Source organism: Otolemur garnettii, unplaced genomic scaffold, assembly GCF_000181295.1.
Source record: "Otolemur garnettii isolate 467f Iridium unplaced genomic scaffold, OtoGar3 scaffold00129, whole genome shotgun sequence".
NCBI lineage: Eukaryota > Metazoa > Chordata > Mammalia > Primates > Galagidae > Otolemur > Otolemur garnettii.
The window spans coordinates 4,943,332-4,962,321 of record NW_003852524.1 but is presented as its reverse complement, the minus strand read 5'-3'; the positions used below and the strand labels follow the sequence as shown (position 1 = coordinate 4,962,321).

Here is an 18,990-nt window from a genome sequence, read left to right as displayed (position 1 = left end):
GGTTTGAACCCGCCACCCTCCATATAGGGGGCCAGTGCCTTACCAACTGAGCCACAGGTGCTACCCAGGTTTATATTTCTTTTCCTTAACCTTCTTAGAGGCCTCTGTCTGTTGTACTAAAATTTCACATGTAATCTGGTTTGACTTGTTTTGAAAAAGAAACATAAAATATTGAGCATAGGAGATTTTATCCCATTTTCTAGTAAAATGACAAATCTAATTGAAGGATGGTATTACAGTTTAATGACCCAGTGAGAGGTCAAGCTTCTCCAGACTCAGGAGAGTACCAGAGGCAAACAATATTATAGAACAATTATCATTTTCTTCTTCTTCATAGCTTCATATCTATACTGTAGTTTCAACAAATAAGCCTGGGAAGTGGGAAATCAAACCAATTGGGTGAGTTCCCACTCTCCAGTCCTAAATAAATGGCAATTACTGAGGAATTCCCCAAACTGAGAGGGATGTTCCCCCTGATACCGGACTTTCAGGTTCTTGATCTCAGCGATTCGATGAATGAAGCGACGGACCACAGGATCAGCAGTAGGTTAGGTTTTATTAGTTTTTATTCAACAAGTGTTACAGCTCTCACAAAGAGCCAAACCTCCTTGCAGAGCAGGATCAGCAGTAATACAAGTGTTACAGTTCTTACAAAGAGTCAAACCTTCTTGCAGAGCAAGATCAGCAGTGATACAAGTGTTACAGCTCACAAAGAGCTAAACCTCCTTGCTCTCCTGCTCTCTCTCAGAGGTCTGAGTTTGGGCTCTCTGCTTAAGGACTTATATAGGGGCAATTGTCCAATGAGCTTTTGGGTGCTGAAAATAGACCAATCAGGAGCAGGTTTTGAAAACAGACCAATCAGGAGCAAGTTTTGAAAACAGACCAATTAGGGATGCACTGGAGGAATTGACCTGCCAGAAGTCCATATGGGGGGATGGCACAGCACCAGTGTCTTCCCTGCTAGCTGTGTCCAGCAAATTCCTCCATTCACCGTAACAGCAACAGGTCCAGGGACAAGGTGGCCGGTCTTGGTGCCACCTTGTCCAGTATCACCCCCACACAGTATCTTTGAATAGAACTCACCTGTCAGGAGGCAAACGCCAAAATCAAGAGATCCGTTCTTCCATAACAGTCAGAATGTATCCAAGGCCAGTGACAACCAAGCCAGCAGGATTGTCCCAACCAACCTAGGCCAAAATACAGCTGAGCAGCTGCTGGACAGGTGTTCAGTCTCTCCTCACTCTGGAGCCACCAAACCATGAGCAATGCAATCTAAGTCTCAGCACCAAATTCTGTTACTGAACCCCACCTGTGTCTGGCCTAGGTTCAGTTGCTCACTTCACAGAAAGGCAATTACTGAGACAATGAGTATTTTCAGAGAAGAAAAGGTTTTATTGCTATTGATGTCAGCCAGACAGTGGGACATATTTCTCAAATCCATCTGCGTGGCCACTTACTGGCTTTTATATTGTGCTGTAGAATGTGGGTCAGGCTGTGTGGGGGTTAAAGTCATGGGGTTTGCATGTAGTCTGATTCAAGAGTCAGCTGTTGGTGATGGATGGTGATCCAGAAGTCCTGTGGAGAAATTAGTTAAAAAGAAAGATTACAATGTTCTGCTCATTAGGGTGGAGCAGTCTGAAAATCTGAGGAATTGGGGAAAGAATAAAACATAACTTAGGGAGGGGGTCAACTGTAAGGCTGATTACAGTTTCAGACCTTTTGCTCTCTTCTCAAACAACTATATAAATTGTCCCATCCACACTTTCAGCTTATGGTCTTGCTTCTTATTTCACTGAAAAAAAAAAGCATTAACTAGAAGAGAACTTCCATATGCTCCGATTACTATAGCTGCCACTCCAGCATGACAGTAACAAAATAAGATGCCAGAACACAAAAAGTTAGCAATGCAACTGAAATAGCACATTGTATCCAATGTGGATGAAGACTTGCTTAGTTCTGTTAGTTCTCTTTAAGTAGCAAAGTAGACCTTCAGTGGGGTCAAGAATATTAAAGAGATGTGTCTCAATTGCCCAAAATAGCTCTACTTAGGACTGGAAAGTTCAACACTGTAGAAGCAATGCCATTGCTGTGCTATTTCTTTTTCAAAAGAAAAAATCCATTTGTAACACAGAGCCCTCCAGAGATTTGTCACCATTTACTAGGCTTCAGTCCAAAAAGTGTCAAGATTGACCCAGCCAATTTCCAGGGTCACACAGTTATTGCTTTTATCACTTATGAAAACAGAAGACAATTTCAGTCCCCAAAACACAGTGGAAAATCAATGATTTTAGGATCATTTTCAAAAGTTGACAGTATGATTCTAAGTCCTTATTAAAAGGAAAAATAGATAATGAAATCTATTTTCTTTAACATCAGTGTTCCTCCCTAGAAGTTGTGCATTTAAGAGGACAAATCAATACTTTTTAAGTCCAACAGGGTACTGTTAAATGCATTATCTTTTGACTATAAGTGCATTCATTTATGCAGCCATTATTTCATGTACCTTTCCATGTATACAAATTTATTAAACACCTATGATACATGTATTTAATATTTTTATTTTATCATTTACTTCAAAATCTGCTAAGCACTGCAGACATAAAACCATCTCAAATATATCGCAGGCTGTTTTTGATAAGCCATATCTTCTGAAGTACAAATATAAGATCATAACAAAGAAAATGACATTTGTCTGGCTCTCTTCCCTGCCTGGGTTGACACCTCCATCCATTCTTCAAATTTCTCTCCAGCTATTTGTGTGAGATCCAGGAAATCACTCCAGTGTGTCTGTGGGCCCAGTCCTCTGCTCCCTTATTTTTCTTCTTTAATTCTCTGGTTCTGTGTGCTATGTCTGCTCTTCTGAAAAATATCTGCCAGGGACTGACAAAAAAAAAAAAAAAAAAAAAAAACCAACAATGTAGCACTACAGTTCTTTCTGCCTCTAGAAAGGTTGTCTGCTTCTACATATGATACCTACAGATCCCTTTGCTAATTTTTAGCATGTGGTTACCTTTACAAAGAAGGGCTGCAAAGTGTGCTTGGACCAAAGTTTTATGGTCATCAAAATCAACCCATTGAAGCACTGTTTTTTCAAGACGGTATGTCTGTTCCCTTTCTTTACATTACCTATATTACATGGTTTCACCACAGTGTTAACCTGTGACCCTTGGGATTTAAGAGAGAATTTACAATAACTATCTGTAGCATATCAGGTACCATGAGATTAGAAATGACAGTGCATTTGCAGAGGATTTAATAAACAGATTATTCACAAAGGAATACATAGGGTATAGAGAAATGCCAAGTAATATCTTAGGCCTAGTCATATGGAGGTAAGGAAGTTATGAAATCCCAAGGCTTGAAGGAGCAATGGGAAAAGGAGGTAACCAGTAATGAGATGGAGAGAATGGTGGTGTATTTTGTAGGTGTTGGAAGAAGGGCTCTTTGGCCATTGTTTTAACCTTTGGTTATAAGAGTCCGACAGCACAAGAGGATTTTAGCATTGAGGGAGGTAAGGGAATAAATGTCAGTCACTGTTTCTTCCCTCTGATCTCTTTCCAGAATTCTCCATTTGTCAAATTCAACAGAAAGCAAGAAATCAAGGGAACCTATCAAAATACTGCCTACACTCTGGCACCTAGGATATAGAGAAGTGTGGAAAGAGGAGTTAGCTGTACCAGACTGGCCGCTATTACTTATGATTTTACCCTCTGTCCCATCACTAGGGGATTTAAGACTTGGCATGCATTTTGCTGTTAGTCTAAATCTCTTCTCTGCTTCAAGCTTTGGTAGTTGTCCTTGGCTAAAGCTTGTAGTCCTTGCATTTGCGTTTTCCAAAGCTGATATTTTCTTCAAATTATGTACGTAGTATACAAATAAACACTTAAATAGAGCTTATGACTTCATAGGCACTATTTTAATCATTATAAATATTAACTCATTTGTTCCTTTTATTATTTAATCCCTTAATATTATTAACCTCATTTTATAGATGAGGCAGAGAAAAGTAAATCTCTCAAGGTTATATAACTAAGAAATGGCAAAGCTCTAGTTCAAAGCCACCCACTCTGTCTCCAGAGTCCAAGTTATACTGTTTGGAACAATAAAAGTTTTGTTACTTACTTACTATATTCCATGCAGTGAGATCAGTGATGATAATATGAGAAAGAACCTCTACACACAAAGGGATAAGGTTCCCTTTGTAGGGATATTCAAATGCACTAGAGAAAGTCGTCATTATGGAGATAGATATTCACAGAGACTGTGAGGGCCCAATTTTATCTGACCAAATGTCATCTATGATGGGAGAATATAATCAGAGAATGTGTCCCAGAGGAAATAAATACTGATCAGGAGGGTGAAGTTAAGTAGTTTTGATATGAACCTGAACACAACAAGTAACCATTGGATGAGTTTATCCTGGTGAATTACATGATTAGGTTGTTATTTCTGATGGAACACTGATCATAAAAATGCAAATATAGAGTGGAGTAGAAATATACCATTTAAAATTATTCTTACATGTCAATGTATATTTAAATATATGAGTATATACTCATTTGTCTTATTTTTAAGATTTTAGGTTATGATTAAATATCCAAGTTTATTTTTAATATGAATTTTATGGGAAATACATTGGATCTAACAATGCTATCTTTTTTTTAGCTTATCTGTGTATGTGCATGTGTGTATCCATTTTGCTCATATTTAAAACAAAAACAAACTGATTTAAGGTCTTCCTTTTTTCTTTTATAATAGCTATTTTTCTGGAGTAGTTTATTCCTTCAGTATATTATGAGCTTATTATCCTTTTGATTGTAAACTTCAGACTTATTAATTATTATCAAAATCCATGAAAATCATTCTTGGAAGTACTAGGACTTTATTTAACGCTGAATCTAAGTTCTTTTTGATTATTTTGGGTTATAGAAAAAATTCAACAATAAGATGTCATTGAGCCCAAGTCTTGCTCATTCGACCACATCAAAACTTATCACTGAAATACAGAAGTAGCAATTCTCCATATTCTACTCTTAGCAAATATTTCTTAGTCATAATTTATTATGTAGAATTACATGTACCCAATTAATAATAAAATCCTGAGGAACTTTAAACCTGCACATTTCCAGATCAATTTTTAAACTTTAACTCCCATATCTACTAATACAGTGTTAGTTGGATGATACTTTCTTTTTTACTTTTTTTAAATTTTAGAATATTAAGAGGGATCAAATGTTTTGAGTACATGAATAGTTTTTGTACAGTTTTAGTCAAAATTATAAATAGGCTCATTACCCAGATAGTGTGCATGGTGCCTGGTAGGTGTTATTTTACCCACCCCACCACCACCCCTGCTTGATTCTCTTGAGTTTTACTTCTATATAAGCACATGAGTGTTAATTAATTAGTTTTAATTTAATACTGAGAACATGTCCTATTTGTTTTTTCATTTGTGTGATATTTCACTTAAAAGAATGGTCTCCAGTTCCAGCCAGGTTGTTACAAAAGGTATTAGTTCATCTTTTTTTTTTATGGCTATGTAATGCTCTATAGCATACACATATCACATTGTTTTAATCCACTCATATATTGATGAGCATTTGGATTGATTCCACATCTTTGAGATTGTGAATTGTGCTGAAACATTCAATTACAAGTGTTTTTTTGATAAAATAACTTTTTGTCCACTTGGTAAATACCTAATAGTGAACTGCTGGATCAAATGGTAGGTCTATTTTTGGTTCTATACTACTTTCTCTAGAGGTTGTATTAGTTTGCAGTCCTATCAACAGTGTAGAAGTTTTCTTTCTTTCCATATCCATGCTAGCATCTGTTGTTTGGGGTTTTTCTTTTTTTTTTTTTTTGCCGGGGCTGGGTTTGACCCCACAACCTCTGTCATATGGGGCCTACTCCTTTGAGTGGGCGCCACTGCGTCTTTGGGGTTTTTTAATAAAAATTATTCTCATTGAATTTAAGTGATATCTCACTTGTCCATTTTTTAAACATTTTTTCAGCTTTTGTTCATGGAGATTTTTATATATTCAGAGATGATTTTTTGTATTTCCACAGTATCAGAAGTAATATCTCATTTCTAATTGAGCTGACAATTGTGATTTCTTTCCTGTTTTTGATTAATTGAGCAAGAAATCTGTCAATTTTGTTTATCTTTTCAGAGAACCAACTTTTGTTTCATTAATCTTCTGTATAATGCTTTGATTAATGATTTCACTTAATTCTGCTCTGACCTTAGTTAATTCTTTTCCTCTGCTGGGTTTGGCATTGGTTTGCTCTTCCTTTTCTAATTCCTTGAGAGAATTCGTTATATTGTTGATTTGTGATCTTTCTTTTTTTATTTATTTTATTTCTTTATTTTTGATGTAGGCATTTTAAACTATGAACTTTGCTTTTAGAGATATTTTTGCTGAAATTCAATTTTTTTTATAACTTGCATCCTCTTTTTCATTTAATTTGAAGAATAATATAATTTCCATCTGAATTTCCTCCTTACCTCATAATCATTCAGCTGTAAATTGTTTAATTTTCATGACTTTGTGTAAAATTGAGTGTTTTCATTGGAGCCAATTTCTGTTTTTATTCTACCATGGTCTAAGAAAAAACTTTTGTAGAATACAAAATTCTGGATAAGCAGTTGTTCTATTTCAGAATATTGAAAATGCGAGTCCATTACCTTCTGGATTGTAAAGTTTCTACTGAGAAATATACTGTTATCCTGATGGAATTTCCCTTGTAGGTCAATTGTTGCTTACATCTAGGTGCTTGTAGAACTGTCTCTTTCATTTTGACTTTGGCTGGGTTGCATATTAAGTGTATGGAGATGTCCCGTTTGCTATGAATCTTGCCAGAATCTGATGACCCTCTTGTACCTTATTGTGTGAATATCTGGTGATACTGGGAAAGCTTTCTGCAATAATTCCCTCAAATAGATTCAAATAGATTTTCCATGCTTTTGGCATTTTCTTCTTTTCCCTCAGGGATACTTGTAATTTATATGTTTGTTCACTTCTTATAGTTCTATATATCTCTAAGTAATTGCTCTATCATTGTTATTCTTTTTTTCTACCTCTTTAAATGATTGAGTTAGTTCAAGAGCCTTATCTTCAAGCTCTGAGATTCTTTCTTCTCCTTGGTTTAATCTGTTGCTGAAACTTTCTGCTATGTTTTGAAAATTCCTGAATGACACTTTCATTTCTTGAGTTCCATTATATCCTTCCTTTTGTCACGTTCTTTAGTAACTTTTTCATTAATTTCTTGAAACATTTTCTGGGCTTCTTTTGATTGGTTTTTAAATTTTTCTTCAATTCCATTCATCCTATTTGCCACCCATACTCTTAATTTCATTTCTGATATTTCAACAATTTCCTTGTAGTTGGAGTCCACTACTGTAGCTCCATTGTGATCCCTTAGGGTGTGGGTCTGTTTTGGTTTTTCATGTTGTGGAGATTCTTTTGCTGGTTTCTTCTTATCTGAGACCTTTTTTTTATCAATCTGGGGCTAAGAGGTTTGCAGGACTCCTGATTCTGCTAGTAACTCTCCTGCTTCTTTAAAGTAAGGGAAGTAACTTAGATGGCACCCTCCCATCTCTGAAATGTTGAGTTGGCAAAGATGAGGTATTTTTGTACTAGGAGCTTGTAATGCAGCTGTTCTGATTTGTTTTGTTCAACTGTGATGGCTTCTGCTCAGGCTAATGCAGAATGCTGATTGAGTTGCTTACCATATAGTTGTAGAATGTTCAGACTGGGACCTGGGTGAAACCTTCTCCACTGAAGCCAGTCTTGTAGGGATTGCTCTTCTCAGGATCTTCCCACAGAGTTGTAATAGCAGCAGCCATATGATGTTGTTATGGGTTTCCAGTCTGTGGGGGGTTGCTCCAAGCCAGACTCAGTATACTGGTGACTTGAGGATGGGGTTCCTGGGGAGGATGTTGGACTTTGGAGCAGCTCTTCTAGCCATGCTTGCTGGTATGGGCTCTAGGATCATGTCTTGGGGTCCAGGTGAAGTCCTGAAGACTTAGGGATGGTGTCTTGGGCCTGTTGGAGTTCTGGAGGTTCACAGAGGTGAATCCTCAGGTCTCTGGCATGAGAGCTTCAGAACCAAGATGGAGGAGCATCCAGAAGAAGAATTTTTGAGCAGGACCTCTGAGCCAGAAGAACAGCTGTGCAAACAACAGGGCTGTTCCTATGTGGAAGATGGAGTCAAGGTCAAGCAGGCAAGAGGAAATTGGGGCCTGGAGGGCAGAATCTGGCCAAGCAAGTGACAGGCAGGCTGTTTAGCAGGCATAGGGACACCATAGATGCCAGGTCAGGTGGGTTGAGGTTGGTTCAACGGGCCCAGGGACCACAAAGTTCTCCATAGTAAAGGAACACCCAGGATCTACTAATGTGAGCACCTAAATCCTTTCAGATCAAAGCCTGCCATGCCCTGGTCAACCCCCATGTTCAGCTCTCAATGCACTTTAGTGGGGAAGTGCTTCAAGCCACAGGGTATGGCTCAGGGAAGCCACAAATCAGTCCATGCTCTCCCCAGTCATATGCATACCTGGCGCAGTGTTCCAAGAGCTCAGGATGGCATTAGCTGCTGCCCCATTGTCACCATAACTGTTGCCTGGTACAGTAGCTCTGCATGACTCCAGGCAGCTGCCCAGTCCTACCAGTTAAGGTAGGACTGTAGGGGTACTAAGAGCTGACTAACAGTCATTTTTCTCTACCAGTAGAACAAGAGTGGAGCTTCAGCACTCTATCCTCCTACTGTACACAGAGTGTTCTCTGAGCTTGTTATATGTATCTCCCCATCACCTTTACTTCTATACTGAGTGTCTCATATTGCTTCTCTGTGATTTCACAATGCTGCTTCAGAGAAGAGTGATTTGTGTGTAGGAGCTGCCTGCACCTTTCACTTCATCCCTTAGGATTATAATGCTGGCAGATTTTTTCTAGTCCACTGATGTTCACATCAAGGACATCATTTTTTCCCAATATAAAAGTGTTAAGAGTTAAAAATTGTAATATTATTTTCAAAATCAAATACTCTCGATCAAAACTCAATGAGAATTAACATGAATCTATCTAAATAATTTCTACTGTTGTCTCCAGATTTCAAATTTCATCAAGTCAGAGGCCATGTCTTATACCCAGTGTCCCCCACTGCTTACCAGAGTGCTTTATATAAATCATAAACTCATAGATAATTTTCAAATATAGTTGAATTGAAAAGTTTTGATGTTCATTTGGTATTTATTATTTAAATAGACTATAGTCTGTTATTTATTTCTTATAAAATAACCACAGGGTGCTCAATGCATAAGATTTAATAGTCATAGATATACCAGGATAGTGTCCAGCTAGACATAGGTGTTTGCCACATATCAATTAGTTTCATTAGAAAAATCTGAGCAGTACTTTACAAAATTCTTGTTCTCCTAGATTTAAACTACCACACCTCTCACATGAACCTCTTAAACATTTTATGTTTATTAGAAAGGAGCAAAGACCAACTCTATCAGTCAGGTTTCCAAACTGGAAACAGAAGCCATTTTAAGTTATTTTAAACAGGGAAAATTTTCATTCTTTCCAAAAACTTTGGAAGGGCTGATGGAGCAGATCTGGGGCTGCACTTCTACAGGGATTCACGGGGTGATACAGAACTGGTTCCCTAGGGGAGCTACCATCTCTAAGGCTGCCACGAAAGCGCTGACAAGCAATAAGCCTCTACTGCTGCCTGTGAATGGCCACCAATTATTGCTGCAGAAAAGCCTCTTGTCTTCACATTCTCACATGCCAACAACAGAAGCTAGGAGTTGCCAGAATTTAACCTCTGGCTCACTACCACCTTTTGACATTTGTCTGGAGTACTTCTAATTGGCTGAACCTCATTTTCATTAAAAATGATAGTTTCACAACTTGAGAAGGAGTGAGACCTGCATCTCTAAAAAAAAAAAGAAAGAATGAAGAAAGAAAAATTAGCTGGGTGTGGCAGTGTGTATCTGTAGTTCCAGGTATAAGAGAGGCTGAGACAGGAGAATTGCATGAGCCCAGGTTTGGTAAAAGAGTGAAACCATGTGTCAATAATAATAATAACTTCAGAGGAGTTTAAGATGTTTCAGATGTATGTACTTTTGCTTTATGACCTCTCCAAATTAAAAAAAAAAGCAGACATTAATTCAAGTTCAGAAAAAAATATATATACATATATATGTGTGTGTATATATATAGTCAATTCCCATTATAAGTAAAGTACTTTCAGTTCTTAACTGTGGGGTCACAGTAGAATCAACTTAGTGGAAAAGCAGAAGTAAAGATTATAACTTTAGAGTATGTGGGTACAATTCTAACTCTGGCATTGTGAACCCAAAAAAGTCATATGCCTTCTCTAAGCCTTTTTTCCCCACATTTTATGAATAACATCCAGTTCTCCTCACAGGACTATTATGAGGGTCACATTAGACATTAGATATAAATATAGAAATACAGCATAAATATTGAGTACTAAGCAATTACAAGGAGATATATGTCCAGTAGAAATTATGAAAGAAAACCTAAATGACATCATTTCATTTGCTGTTAGAATTTAAGTGCTAAACTCATTTTATTTCATTCTAATTTTTAAGAAAACAGTGGCCCCTTTCCGTATAGTCTAATTACCATAGTATCTCACATCCCAACCAAGTGGGATTTAATGTAACTGAAGGAATTAAGTCAAGTCAAATTGCCCTGTAAACATTTGTGGTGGTATGTCATATTATACATATAATATGTATATGGAATGTGGAATTCCTAGATCCCCTAGGACACATTGTTCTAAAAAATAATAAAAACTATATTTGAATTTATTTATTTTCTGTCATTTATGTGTATTTCCATAGAATTTTAAGTGTACCTCACACTTACATTAGAACATCTTGCAAATTTTCTAATTTTTATGGTCTTGTGTAAATATGCTGCTTAGTTCATGTTTTTCTAGACCAAGGCACTGTGGAGTTTTAAGCCCTGGACAGCAAAGAATGAAAGTTTCCAGTTCAGCAAGTCGCTGGATAACAGGAAAGGAGTTACTAGAGAATTACTTTTCATTTTGCATTATCATTTACATTGAAAAAGCATGAACTCATAATTATTTTGATTGAGCTATAATGCCAATGCGATATGATGACTTTATGTAAGGTCATAATCCAGCCCCCAGAAATCAATAAATATAATGAAATCTTTTTACTGCCCCTTCCTTCCTACTCACCAAATCAATTGCTTTTTTACCTTCTGGTTTTTATGAAAGTTCTACAGTTTATTTTACTATGTGTCAAAAGTGATTTTTTTTTTCCTGATGAGAGATAGTTGTTTGATATTTCAATTTTTTTCACTGATTTTATTTTTCCTCAATTTGTTTCTAGGACATTTATTTGTCTAGCAGTCTAGGCCCCTTATTTGGAATAAAATATTACACAGTCATTGAAAATAAGGACTAACACAGTGATTAGGAAAGACTGTTTAGATTTGTATACTATTGATTTTGTTATTTTCAAAGTATGGAATGAGACTTATAAACCTTATTATGAATTACTTGACAGAGGACAAAAAAAGTCTTTGTTTCCTTTTCCTATAAATCATGGTTACCTCTCTAGGCAATAGAAAGGTGATCCTGTTTACTAGACACAGGAGTTCAAATACCTCTGACCCTAGATTTCTCTTAGGAGGAGGTCAGTCTCTACATCACACCCAGTGCATCCACAGGCTTGCACTATCTTGGCTACTGGGTAATTGTTCATCTTCAGAGCATTTTTGTGACCATTCCCTGGGCCGCATGGACCAACCCAGAAAGTAAAGCTTTTTTTTCCCAGTACACCTATCCTCTTGACGTGTCATGGTAATAGCTGTTGTCTGCCCCTTTGTGGTATTTTCTAAGTACTTTTATTACTGGAATTTTCCACCATTGCCTTGTATTGAAAATATAAGCTTTTGGGGAAAGTATTTTTCTTCTGCATACACCAAGAAATGAGTTTTCCCTGGTGCCTAGCAAAAGACTCCAGCTCATTTTACAATATCGATTTCATAATTCAGTCTTTCTACAGAGTCATTTATTGTAATAGATGCTAGAGAACACAAGTAGTCTCGGTGAAAGAGGCGAATTTGACTATACAATGGGGGTCATTACAGAAAAGGAAGAATGATGGAGACCCGTGAAATATTTAGGGCCCCTCTTCTGAGCTGAGCACGTTGAATGACACAGACGTTGCAGATGTGTGATCCATTTACTGCTTCCTTATTATGCCAGGCTGAATTCTTTTTCTATGCTGTGTACCAGGTAATAGAAAATATAAATGGCAATTGTCAAGTCAACACTTTTGTGTTCTGTTTATTGATTCAATCAGCTCCATATATGACTGTACATTGTCGTTTATAACCTCAATTGATGAGATTCAATCCTACAAGGAGTCTTTGTAAAGCAGATAAGCATTTAAAGGGAGAGATATGAAGAGGCAGAAATTAGAGCACTGCAGATCTATTTCATGGACCCAGCAATATAATACCATTCATTGACTTTTTTTATATTTCTCTTCCAAATTTATACCTTTTTTCCCTTTAGAGTTGACAGTTTACCCAAGGTAAGCATCTTATAGTAAAGTGTAGATTTTATAAAAATAAATTGAGTTGCTGAAGTTCAAAACCATCAGAAGAATGTTAACCTTTGTCTTCCCTTTACCCTCGCTGGATCTTATATAGCCTTAATTTCTGTTTTCCCTAACAACTAATCTAGTTACCCATCTACACCTAATCTTCACTATGTAAATAGTTTTCTAATTCACAGCCTTGATTAATTTTCTCCCCTTACAGTTTATTTTAACATGTCACTAGATTTTTTCTCTTAAAATTTGGAACAGATCTTAGTCCGTGCTCTGACAGCTTCCTTATCTACACTGTTCAAGTAGACTTAACTCCAAATCCTTCACTTTAACTGTAAAAGCTAATCACTTTGTGGTTCATACTTACGTTTCTGATTTTCTTTGGCACCACAGACACACGCACACACACACACCATGTGCTCTTTCATTCTCTGTCTTTGGGCACTTGCTCAAATGAAACCTTTTTAATTTTCCCCATATCTATCTAAGGAAGGGCCAAGTTCAGTTCCTATATTCCCCCCCAAACTTTCTGTGTTCAAAATTCAGAATTAATTTCACCCACACAGCACATGCTCAAGGTAATTACTATACCTGTTATACCATCAGAGTGCCGTAAGATTATGAGCTGCTGAAAGATTAAAAACTCCACTTCTAGTTTTTGTTTTTTTTTTTTCTCATACTTAGCATAGAATTCAATGTATTCTAAATAGATGTTTGTGGGACCTATTTGAATGAATTGGCTGCACTCCATCATGGTGTTGTTTTTGCTTTCTTTCAGGAACATGGAATTCCAATCAACATGGGCTATGCTGTGGCCCCGCACCACTCAGGGGTCTACCCGGTTCATATCCAGCTGTATGCAGCTTGGAAGAAGGTCTGGGATATCCAGGTCACCAGCACTGAAGAGTATCCACATTTGAAACCTGCACGGTACAGAAAGGGCTTCATTCATAATGGCATCATGGTGAGTGCACATGTCTGTTTTGTGCTGAATAAAGACAGAGCACAATGACCACCAAGGATGTATCAGATCCTCCTTTTACCTGACTATCAGAATTCCCAACATACCCTGGGGGTGACTGGCCACACTGAGTACATTGTTGGACTATAGGCTTCTTTCCTCAGCTGTGGGGTGGCTTTGGCAAGTCCAAAAAGAGCTGAAACTAATGGGAATGAGTTTTGTATATATTATCCATTGCCGTTTCAGATTGAAATCTTATTTTTCAGTATATAGAGGGTGCCCAAAAATGTATATACATTTTAAGAAAGGGAATGATTGAATTACAAGCATAATGTTTAATATATACTGATAACAAAAAATTAATACAAGTTATCTCTGAGCACTTCTTGTAATTGGTGAAGTAAAATGTGACTTGAAATTTTAATACAGTTTGTCCCTATCTTAAAATGTGTATACATTTTTGGCACCCTGTAGACATTTGGTTCAGTGGTTTTATTGAGTGTTTTATAGGCAATGTAAGCTTCCATGGATCAAGAAAACTCCTCCTAAATTGCTACTCTATTAACAGACAAAAAGAAATAAATAACATCTGAGAGTTAAATTTATCTACTCTGGTTATTTTGACTTTCAGGCACTCAAGTCAGGATACTACTCTTTGATCTACTTCCTACATACCTCAAAAGGAGGCATATATGTTTTCTTCTCAGATATATTAATTTAAAAAATAATAATGCGATATATGAATGATGTATTATATCCTGTAAATGAGAACAAACCCAAATGGGTCTTAGATGAGAATTTATAATCATTCATTGAAATAAAAAATTGTATTTTATACTTTGAGATAGAATACTTTATTTTCAAATGTTCATCTTTACTTCCAAAGATTTAAATCATGTGGAGAGCAATCATTTACATATTGTTCTCTCTCCTTTAAATATTTATGCCTTACCAATCTATCATTCACAGTGCTGTTATTTATCTAATCAGTATCTACAACTTAATAAAATGTGCACGTGCCTAACCAGAGTAGGACTCCATGTTCATTAATCATAAAACTTTATTCTATTAAAAATTGGTACCTAGAGAAACCTCAGATTTAAATGAAGCTATTGGTAATGCAAATAATAGCATTGATGTCCATAGAAATCTAGAAGGTTTGAATAGCACTACTTATATAATTTCAAATCAAAGTAGAAGTACCATAATTTCTTATTAAATTGCATGACTATCAAATAGCAATATTACATGAATGCATTGACCTCAAATTTCATAAAAACTATAATGCCAATTAAGCAAAGAATTCAAAAAAATATAGCTTCCCTGTACAATCAGAGGCATTTTCCTACTAGGTTATAAGTCATTTGTTATTTAAAATAAGGTTTTAGAATAATATTACTTAATTGACTTAATTGTTTTCTCTGCTAACCATTCGAACTTATAAAAGAAATAACCAGAAAACATACCAGAATCAAGCATTAGATAATTTGCTCCTACTGGGATAAGATTTAAACTCAGAGTAAACACAGACATGATGTGAAAGGGATAATGAAAACTTGATGGCGGGCGCTGAATCCCAGAACTTGAGTACCTGCAAACAGCAGGTGATATTCCAGCAGAGAGATGGAATACCAGCAGGAAAAAGACCTTGAAGAATCTCCATTCTTTAATGCAATATACCCTAAGAAGGCCTCATGTATTTATTTTTATCAATCCTTTAATGTAAATCAAGTGTTGGGTTAGATTTATGAAACTCAGCAAAAATTGTTTAAATGACTATGCTCTATATCTTTGATTTGGCAACTTCCTTAATATTTACATAATTATACCAATATTAGCTGTTGTTTTCAGTAAGATTTTGACCTTAACAACCAAAGAATTCTGACAGGAAATGATCACTTGCAGACTCTGATGTCATGAAACTGGTGAAATTCTTAACTAAATCATATCAATGTGCTCTTTTCCCCCTTTCCTCAGGTCCTCCCTCGACAGACCTGTGGTTTATTCACCCACACTATTTTCTACCAAGAGTATCCAGGAGGACCCCAAGAATTGGATAAAAGTATCAGAGGAGGTGAACTTTTCCTCACAATCCTTCTAAACCCAGTATGTATTCTATTTATGCATCCAATAAAATCAGTTTTTTCGAATGTGTTTTTTTAAAAACAACTAAATCATCTTTATTTTCTTTATTAACAGCACATCTTTATGGACAGTGCATGTAAATCTACATTGCAGATCTTTTTCTTGATAAAATTTGATGTGGGGGTAACTTACCATTTTGGCAGATCTGATTAGAAAGTCGTGGGGTTTACTTTGCAATGTGGTTGATGAAAAGTTCATTTCTAGCAGTAAAAGACATAGTCTTCCATTGTTATTTTCTTCAAGCGAATATTTTTTCCCTCCATTTTATTAAGGGATAATTAACAAATAAAAAATGTACAGATTTATGCTGTACAACCTGATGTTTTGATATATTCACACATCGTAAAATAATTAAGTTAATTAACATATTTATCACCTCACATCCTTATCATTTCCTTGTGGTAACATCTCCTCTCTAAGCAATTCTGAAGTATACAACTCCTATTATTAATTGTAGTTACCATGCTGTGCAGACAGCCAGAACCTATTCAGACATCCAACAGAAACTTTGTGTGCTTTGACCAATTTTTCTCCCAGCCCCTGGTAACGACCATTCTACTCTCCGCTTGAGTGAGTTCATCCTTTTTAGACTCCATAGATAAGTGAGGTCATAAAGTATTTGTCTTTTTATGCCTACCTTATTCACTTGGCATAACGTCCTCAGGGTTCATCTATGTTATCACAAGTGACAAAATTTTCTTCTTTTTAAAGGCTGAATAGTATTCCACTAAGTGTATGTACCACATATTTTTATGTGTCCAGTGGACACTTATGTTGTGTAACTTGGCTGTTTTGAATAATGCTACAATGAGCAAGGGATTAGAAGTATTTCTTGGGCATACTAATTTCAATTCCTTTAGAAAAAAACACAGTCGAGGGATTGCTGGGTCATATGGCAGTTCTATTTTTAATTTCTGGAGCTAGTACCCTACCCCTTTGAGCCACAGGCACTGCCCATTCTATTTTTAAGTTTTTGATAAATTAAAGTCTCCACAGTGTTTTCCATAATGGCTATAGTAATTTTCTTTCCCAACGATAGTATAGAAGAATTCCCTTTTCCCCTGTCCCCAATTCTTATTATCTTTTGTCTTTTTGATATTGGACATTTAAATAAAAGTATGAAATTTAAGTTTGTTTTTTTCTATTGTATTTTCTCATTGTGATTTTAATTTGCAATTAATATGTATATTAATTTACTTTAACATGCAAAGTAATTTTGGTTTCTTTTTTCCTATATTTGTTACTCATTTGTATGTCTTGCTTTGAGAAATATCTTTTTAGGGCTTTTGCTTATTTTTTATTGGGTAATTTTCTTACTAGTGAGGTGTTTAAATTCTTTATTTGCTTTGGTTATTAAACCATTTGCAAATGTATGGTTTGCAAGTGTTTTTTTCCAGTTCCATAGATTGTCTCCTAACTCTATTGATTGTTTTCTTTTCTGTGAAGAAGACTTTTAACTTGATGAAATTCCATTTGTCTATTTTTTCTTTTGCTGCCTGTGCTTTGGGGTTTATATATTAAAAAAAAAGAATGCCCAAACCAACATAAGTTTCTTGCCTATTTTTCTTTCTAGTAGTCTTATAGTTTCATGTCTTATATGTAAGCATTTAATTTATTTTAAGTTGAAGGTTTAATATAATGTGAAGTAAAGGTTCCATTTGGTCTTCTGCATGTGGATACCCAGTTCTCCCAACACCTGTTTATAGAAGAGACTATGCTTTCCTCCATTTGTGTTCTTGCAACTTTTGTATAAATTTATTTCTGAGACTTCTACTCTGTTTCATTGGTGTACATTTCACATTTTTACATCAGTACCATGCTTTTTTGATAACTATAACTTTGTAATATCGTTTGATGCCAGGTAATATGATGCCTCCAGACAGATCTCCATACAGATTTTAAAACTGTTTTTTTTTGTTGTTGTTGTTGTTGTTGTTGTTGTTTTCTATTTCTGTGAAACATATCATTGAAATTCTGATAGTGATTGCACTGCATTTGTAGATCCTTCGGGGTTGTATGGATATTTTAACAATATTAATTCTTCCAATCCACAAACACAGAATGCCTTTTCATTTATTTGCATCTTTTTCAAGTTTGTTCATCAGTGCTTTATACCTTTCAGTACGCAGGTCTTTAAGATCCTTTGTCAAATTTACTTCTAAATATTTTTATGCTATTGTAAATAAGATTATTTCCTTGATTTCTTTTTTCAGATAGATAGTTGGCAGGGTACAGAAACACTACTGATTTTTGTATGTTTATTTTGTGTCCTACAACTTTACTGAATTTATTTATTAATTCTATTTTTTTCACAGAGTATTTAGAGTTGTCTATAGAAATTATCATGTCATCTGCAAACAGGGAAAATAAATATATTCCCTTCTAATTTGGATGCCTTTTATTTCTTTCTCTTGCTTCATTGCTCTGGCTTGAACTTTCATATTCAACAGATACAATGAGGGCAAGCATCATTATCTTGCTAATAATCCTAAAGGAAAAGATTTCAGCATTCACTGAGTATGATGTTAACTAAGGGATTGTCATATGTGGACGTTGTCATGTTGAGGTACATTCATTTTACACCTAATTTGACAAGTTTTTGTCATAAAATAATATATCAGTTTGCCAAATGCTTTTTTTGCACTTTCTTTATGATTTTAATTCTTTGATTTTTATACACCACATTCTGTTAATGTGATGTATAACATTTATCAATTGGCATAAGTTGAGCCATTCTTGCATCCCAGAGATAAATCCCACTTAATAACAGTGCATGGTCCTTGTCATTTACTGTTGAATTCATCTTGCTAGTAATTTTGTTGAAAATTTTTGCATGTTCCTTAGAGATATTGGCTTTTTAATTTTTTCTTCTTTCCTTTTTTTTTTTTTTCTTTTATAGAAGCCTTTTCTAGCTTTGGGATCATGGTAATGCCACATAAAATGAGCTTGAAAGTTTTCCCTTGTATATTTTGGAAGAGTTTGAAGAAAATTAGTGTTAATTCTTCTTAAAATGTTTGGTAAAATTCACCAGTGAAGCTAACTCCTGAGCTATTCTTTGCTGGAAGACATTTCACTGCTCATTTATTCTACTAACTCATTATTGGACTATTCAGATTTTCTGCGTCTCTGTGATTTGGTCTTAGTAGGTTGTATGTTTCCAGGAATTTGTCTACTTTTTCCAGGTTATCCAGTTTGCTGGTGTGTAATTATCTGGAGCAGTCTCTTATGTCCTTTGCTCTTTGTGGTATCTATTGGA

The 18,990-nt window shown here is 35.6% G+C and overlaps 1 protein-coding gene across 2 annotated transcripts in view; it reads left to right on the top strand.

The window, feature by feature from the left end:
- The window catches only part of NDST4 (N-deacetylase and N-sulfotransferase 4), a 280,730-nt gene that overhangs the window by 169,215 nt on the left and 92,525 nt on the right, over positions 1-18,990 (top strand). For both annotated transcript variants that reach the window (XM_003798172.2, XM_023518192.1), the window contains 2 exons: positions 13,407-13,592; positions 15,567-15,695. In XM_003798172.2, the coding sequence (XP_003798220.1) occupies positions 13,407-13,592; positions 15,567-15,695 (315 nt within the window). The remainder of the gene's footprint in view (positions 1-13,406; positions 13,593-15,566; positions 15,696-18,990) is intronic.